The following is a 6,584-nucleotide window of genomic DNA, read 5'->3' as shown; positions in this document are numbered from 1 at the left end:
TCGAACTGGTAACCCTTTGGTTCACAGGCTGGCACTCAATCTACTGAGCCACACACCAGCCAGGGCTACAATCTTTATTGTAAAGAACTTGCAGTTGGAACATGGGACACTGAAAATACACAATCATGGATTGTTCTTTCAGAGGACAGGAGAAATCCATATATACAAAAGTTGTAAACATGTTCACTTAAATATCCACACATAATCGATCTATGCTACAATGAACAGGGTTGTCACTCAATTGCAACTCCAGAAGGAGGTGTCTGCCTGTAAGAACTGAATGTGGCAACCGTATCTGGTATAATGTGAAAAGCCAGCTTTGAGCAATGCATGAGTAGTCAGCTATACAGAGGAACCCCAACCTTGAACTGGGCCTTAAAATGGGGTGCAGGGTGGGGAGTTGAAGGACGGGTCTAGGAAACCAAGGAAAAGGGGTTTGCACAGAATGGTGTCTCCAGGGCACCATGGGCAAATGCAGCCTCTCTCCTCTCCAGGGCTTGTCTTGCCAAGCACACAGGTGTCCGAGCCCCCCTTGGGTAAGGTCTTACTGAAGGGCTGAGAGAAGGCTGGTGGCCAGACCTACAGCCATGCTGTGCCTTCCCCGCCAGAACCGCCCACTCAGGCAGAGGCCTGGGGCAGGGCATGGAAACTACCAGGTGAAACTTGAAGACCACAATCACAACATCAACAAGGCCAGGCTACTCTAGTGAGCAGGTGAGAGGAACGGGAGGGAGGCTATAGAGAGCACGTGGCCCTGTGTGGTCAACCACCACCACAGGAGCAAGAACTGCCACTACCCACGGTGACATGAGATGGGGAACACTGGCCATCAGCCATGCTCCCTGGTCATGGCATGGGGGTGGAGGCAGTGCTGCCCCCAGTCTGGGGCAGGCCCTGCACCTGGCTATGGAGGGCAGCTGGATCCCAGACTCCAGAGTGGACAAGTGAGCCTTGGGATGGCTGCCTCATGAGGGGAATGGCCCCCCTGCCCAGGCTGATCCACTGGAGGCTGGAGCACACATGTCCAGGGCTGTGCTGTCCCCTCCTCAAGACCTCAGGCCTGGGGCTGGAGAGTAAAGGTACTGGGGAAACTTGGGAGTACAGCCCTGGCACCCTGGAGGATATCCTCTCTTGGTCCCAGACAGCGCACAGTGGCCACTCCTCCATCCCTAGAGCTGGACCAGGGCCTAAGGGAGGTCTCAGGGGGCTTTGGGCCCTGCATTGGTGGGGCAGCCTTCTGGCCCTAGTCTGAGCCCGCCAGCCACTAACTAGTAGGCGGGCACCTGGTACCCTTTGGTGCTGGTATCCAGGGTCTCGGTGAAGGGTGGGCTCTGGTAGGTCTCGGAATCCTCCACACCGCTGCCTACTGGGTAGCCAGGGTAGGCCTGCCCCGCCCCGGTGCCCAGCTGTTCGGTGGCAAAGAGCGACATGTCCGTGCCTAGGCGGAACCGCTGCAGGGCCTTCATGGTGAGCGCCACCTGAAGAGAAGCCCGGGGTCAGCCAGAGCGGACCCCAGCCTGGCTCGGCCCTCACCACCCGCAGGCCGCACTCACCCAACTGAGGATGGAGAAGAAGCTGAAGGTGATGGCTGCCCGTGCTGCGTCTCCAGCCTGCGTGGTGCCTGGCCCGGGCGCCGTGCGCTGCCACTGGTTGGTGAGGAAGCAGAAGCCCACAAACCACAAGAAGGACCAGAGCCCTGCGGGCAAGGGTATGGGTTAGGTGCGCTCCACAGGAACACACCCCTTAACTACAGCCGGCCTGGAGGCTGGGCCCAGACCGGTTTCTATCCCACCCACCTGAGAATCCAGAAGCCCTCCCACGGCCCAGCCCCCTAGGAGCCCCAGGCACTCGTCCCGGGCTTGCCTCTCCCCGCCCGGCCTCACCCACCTGAGAAGCCCAGGTCCAGCAGCACCGCTCGACGGCGGTCGCGGACGCTGCTGATCTGCTGGAAACGCAAGTCCAGCAGCAGGAAGGCGGCGCAGGCGAGGAAGGCCCCGAGGCCGAGCGTGACGCCGAAGCGACAGGCACCTGCGTTCCCGTTAAAGACGCATCGCAGCTCCGGACCGCTTTCGGAGTTCACGTAACCCTCATTGACAATGGGCCCGAAGACGGCGATGGAGAACACCTGCGGGCGGCGGGTGGTGCTCAAGCCCTCGCAGTGGCGCCCCCCTGCCGAGGACTGAGGTATCCAAGGCCCACCGCGTGCGGCCACGCCTTCGGGACTGTCCCTGCGTTCCCTTGCGGCACAGGGCCCCTGTCTCTGGGTAAGGGTCTTCGGGCACCCTTCCCTTAATACCCCCCTCAGTTATTTAGTCATTATGGACAACATGTACCATTTGGTGAGCAACTCCTATGTCCAGGCACCATGCTTAAAACTGCTACTTTACATGCGTTCACTCATAGAATGCTCCCAGAAAATCACGAAGGTGCCATTCATTGTTCTTATTCCCTTTACAGATGAGGAAATTGGGGCTCCAACAGGTGAAGTGATTTGTCTGAGGTCCCACTGCTGATAAGAGCCGGGGCTGACATTCGAGCTGGGTCTTCCACACTGCATGGGGCTGGTGGTGTCTCCTCACGGCCCACTCAAGAGTATGGGAACAGGAGCCTTCACCTGGACCGGTGATTCCAGGCTTGAGCCGGTGGTGCTGGGGAGGTAGGTATGGAGCCGGGAGAGAGAGGCCAGAGTGTAGGGGGTGCAACAGAGGGGCAGCCACACATGGCAGTGGGCCAGGCCCTGTGTGGGACCCGCCCACAGCATGTAGGAGCAGTTCAGCCCAGTTTCCTATCGTGTCATATGTAGAGACAGATTCGGTTCATGGGATGTTGGGGAGAGAAAGAATGCCCACCCAGCATCCTATACTTGTGGCACTCAAGGGGTGATGACCCCACATTACTGTGATTAATTATTAATGCCACACATCGGTGTTTGGGCTCAAAAGGCAGGACCTCTGCATTTTGAACACCACCCTGCCGTGCCACAAGGGCTGGAAGGCAGGTAAGAGGTGAACCATGGTCATTTTAAAGCAGACGCTGCCCTTTTAGCTTTGGGCAGGCCTATGTTGTTGTGTGTTTTTTTAATCTCCAGTTTAATTTCATTTCTCTCCTTCCCCACCCCTGCGCCTAGAGACTTAGTCAAGAGGGGAACCAAGATGGGGGATGTGGACTTGGACCCCAGGTGTGGTCCACAAATTGAATCAGAGCTGGGACAGGAAGGTAGGGTTCCTGCATCCTAGTCAGACAGAGCAACTACCCCCTGAAAAGGCAGAGGCCCCTGCAACAGCCTGGGCACCGCCCTACTCTGAAACCAGCCAGTAGGTGCAGCTACCACCAGCTGCTACCTCCAGAACTCAGCACCCTACCTCCCATCTCTCCTACTTGGAGAAGTGGGAAGGAGGAGCAGGTCACCTGGTCTAGGGATGTCTCAGTAGCTAGGCTGCCCCCCAAATCTGCCCCTTCCACACCACCTCCAGTCAGCCCTCCCGAAGCAGAGCCCCATCTGGCTGCCCCACCCAGGATACCCGAGCACCCCCCAACTCACAGATGAAACTTGGGGGGCCTGGGAAGGGATAGGTCCCTTCGAAGGAGCCTGGAGGATATATGTGTGCAGGAGAAGCAGGGGAGAGGGTCTGCCTGATCCTCTCGGCTCCCATAGCCCCCTCCTGGGGCTGAGAACGACAGCCAGATCCCCTCCGCGAATGCCGTCCCCACCCCTGTGCCTGCTTCCAGGTCACAAGAATAGGAAAAACGGAGCGAGGAATGAAAAGGGGGACAGTGAGACCTAAGGAGGAATTGGGGGTAGGGTCGGCGGATGGCGACCTCCCAAAGTCCCAGGTTGTCGTCGCCGACCCCTCCCCCGCCCACGGGTGGGCGCGCCCGCCTGGTGACGTCACCCCAACCTACGGCTGGAGGGGGAGGGGGCCGGCAGGAGAAAAGATGGGGGTGAGGGGTAAGGGGTTAGGAAAAGGAATGCCAGGCGAGGTGGGATGGGGTACCGGGGCAGGGTCCACTCACCCAGGACACGACCCGCAGCAGAGTCTGGGGCCGCTTCGCGAAGCTCACAGGGTCCAAGGCAGACCCCGCACGGCCTGCTCCGAAGGAACCTCCTTCCATGGCCGGCCCCAGCGGGCGGCGCGCCCCTGGTGCCTTCAGTCCCTGGGTCAGTCAGGCCGACCCTGCCCGAGACCGCCCGTAGCGGATGCTGCTGCAGAAGATGCTGGTGCTGCTTCTACCTCTACCGCCTCCTGGGAGCGCGCGCTGGCTGCAGCGGGGGCGCGCAGGGCGGGGCCGAGCGGGCACCCCCCCCCCCCCCCCAGCACTGGTCCTTGCACTGGTCCCCAGCACTGGTCCTAGAGCCCTCTGCCCCGCCCTCCTTACAGCCTGACTCGCCCATCACAATTATGGGGCAGGGGCAGGGGGCTGGGGCCCCCACTGCTCCTCACAAGGAGGAGTCAAGCAGTACAAGGCGGACACTGGGCTCTGCCTTTGCGGTAGCCCGGGGGATGGACAGAGGGGACCTGACCTCGCTCCTCTGAGCAGGGGTCTTTCAAGAATGTGTAACTGAGGCCTGTGGGCTCCAGCGTCTTCCCCCAAGCCCTCAGGAAAGGGGAACACAGCAAAGTTTAAGAGTTTTATTGGCGGGGAGAGGGGCTGAAAACTCGGGGAAGCTAGAGTTAGGTAACAAGGGAAGTGATGAGGGAAGAGGAGAAATACAGGTGGTCTGCTGCTGATCTGACCACACGGACTCACAGGCTACTCAGGAAAGGTCAGAGAGAACGGTGCTGGGGAAGGAAGAGCAACTTACCTGCTGGCTTCTCCCTGCCTGTTTTTTTAATTAAATGTATTTTATTGATTATGCTATTACAGTTGTCCTATTTCCCCCCCTTTATTCCCCTCCACCGTGCACACCCCCTCCCACCCACATACCCCCACCTTAGTTCATGTCCATGGGTTGTACATATAAGTTCTTTGGCTTCTACATTTCCTATACAATTCTTAATCTCCCCCTATCTATTTTGTACCTACCATTTATGCTACTTATTCTCTGTATCTGTTCCCCCTCTCTCCCCCTCCCACTCCCCCACTGATAACCCTCCATGTGATCTGCATTTTTGTGATTCTGTTCCTGTTCTAGTTGCTTAGTTTGTTTTAGGTTCTGTTGTTAATAACTGTCAGTTGTCATTTTATTGTTCATATTTTTTTATATTCTTTTTCTTCGATGAGTACCTTTAACATTTCATATAATAAGGGCTTGGTGATGATGAAATTCTGTAACTTGACCTTGTCTGGGAAGCACTTTATCTGCCCTTCCATTCTAAATTAAAGCTTTGCTGGATAGAGTAATCTTGGATGTAGGTCCCCGCCTTTCATGACTTTGAATTCTTTATTCCAGCCCCTTCTTGCCTGCAAGGTTTCTTTTGAGAAATCAGCTGACAGTCTTACAGGAACTCTTTTGTAGGTAACTGTCTCCTTTTCTTTTGCTGCTTCTAAGATTCTCTCCTTCTCTTTCATCTTGGGTAAAGTAATTATGATGTGCTTTGGGGTGTTCCTCCTTGGGTCCAGCTTCTTTGGGACTCTCTGAGCCTCCTGAACTTCCTGGAAGTCTATTTCCTTTGCCAGAATAAGGAATTTCTCCTTCATTATTTATTAAAGTTTTTAATTTCTCGCTCTTCCTCTTCTCCTTCTGGCATCCCTATGATGTGGATGTTGGAATGTTTAAAGATGTCCTGCAGATTCCTAACCCTCTCATTTTTTTGAATTCTTGTTTCTTCATCCTTTTCTGGATGAATGTTTCTTCTTTCTGGTCCACACCATTGATTTGAGTCCTGGTCTCCTCCCCTTCACTGTTGGTTCCCTGTACATTTTCCTTCATTTCACTTAGCATACATAGCCTTCATTTTTTCCTCTAATTCGTGACCATATTCAACCAAGTCTGTGAGCATCCTGATAACCAGTGTTTTGAACTGTGTATCTGATTTTTTTTCCTGGAGCTTTGATCTGTTATTTCATTTGGGCTTTTTTTTTTTTTGTCTCGTTCCACCTGTTACGTGAAGGGGTGGAGCCGCAGGTGTTCACCAGGGCGGGGCAACCCAGGTCGCTGGGTTGTATGTGGGGGAGGGGGTCTGAGAGGGAACAGTGCCACTTGCTCTGCTCTCTGCAGGTTTTCAGTCACTCCCCCCACTACCCACAAGCAAATTGGGCCCTTCTGGTGCTGATTCCCCTTCGGGTGGGTTTGTGTATGTTCTAGGGCCCTGTGGTTCTCTCTAGCAAACTCTCCTGTGAGGCTGGGAGTTTCTCCTTCTCCCGGTTTTCAGTCAGAGGCTTTGAGGCTTAATTTCCCCACGCTGGAACCTGGGTGATGCAGTCTGTCTCGCTCCCTAGTTGTTCCTCCTGGTTTATCTGTACACGAATGTGGGACCGCCTATTCTGCCAGTCTCCGCCCCTCCTATCTGTCTGGATGAATGCTTCTTCTTCAACTCCTTGGTTGTCAGACTTCCATACAGTTCAATTTTGTCAGTTCTGGTTGTTTTTGTTTTTCAATTTGTTGTCCTTTTGATTGTGTGAGGAGGCAGTGTGTCTACTTA

The 6,584-nt window shown here is 55.2% G+C and overlaps 1 protein-coding gene across 4 annotated transcripts; it reads right to left on the bottom strand.

Moving 5' to 3' along the window:
• SYNGR3 (synaptogyrin 3) lies at positions 1–4,277 on the bottom strand. Of its 4 annotated transcripts, none has more exons than XM_037034655.1 (5): positions 4,015–4,082; positions 2,334–2,614; positions 1,888–2,125; positions 1,554–1,696; positions 1–1,478 (listed from the first exon to the last, which is right to left on the bottom strand). In XM_037034655.1, exons 2-5 carry the CDS (start codon positions 2,334–2,336, stop codon positions 1,269–1,271), a joined length of 594 nt encoding a protein of 197 aa, XP_036890550.1. In that variant the 5' UTR covers positions 2,337–2,614; positions 4,015–4,082; the 3' UTR covers positions 1–1,268. The 4 variants fall into 4 exon arrangements, with proteins under 4 accessions (XP_036890550.1, XP_036890549.1, XP_036890547.1 ...); XM_037034654.1 differs by lacking the exon at positions 4,015–4,082 and adding an exon at positions 3,542–3,995 and having other exon boundaries at positions 2,334–2,648; XM_037034652.1 differs by lacking the exon at positions 2,334–2,614 and having other exon boundaries at positions 4,015–4,277.
• Positions 4,278–6,584: the final 2,307 nt, after the last annotated feature.

Source organism: Sturnira hondurensis, unplaced genomic scaffold, assembly GCF_014824575.4.
Source record: "Sturnira hondurensis isolate 20B ecotype Veracruz unplaced genomic scaffold, ASM1482457v3 Scaffold0022179, whole genome shotgun sequence".
Classification (NCBI taxonomy): domain Eukaryota; kingdom Metazoa; phylum Chordata; class Mammalia; order Chiroptera; family Phyllostomidae; genus Sturnira; species Sturnira hondurensis.
The sequence above is the reverse complement of the archived record's forward strand: the minus strand, read 5'-3'. Positions and strand labels throughout refer to the sequence as shown.

What these genes read in the sequence shown, in the direction of transcription:
- SYNGR3 (XM_037034652.1), bottom strand. Translation starts at nt 4,113, where the DNA reads ATGGAAGGAGGTTCCTTCGGAGCAGGCCGTGCGGGGTCTGCCTTGGAC. An exon ending in TGCTGCGGGTCGTGTCCTGG is followed by an intron (nt 2,126 to 4,014) that starts GTGAGTGGACCC and finishes CGCCGCCCGCAG; the next exon opens with GTGTTCTCCATCGCCGTCTT. An exon ending in GCTGGACCTGGGCTTCTCAG is followed by an intron (nt 1,697 to 1,887) that starts GTGGGTGAGGCC and finishes CCTTGCCCGCAG; the next exon opens with GGCTCTGGTCCTTCTTGTGG.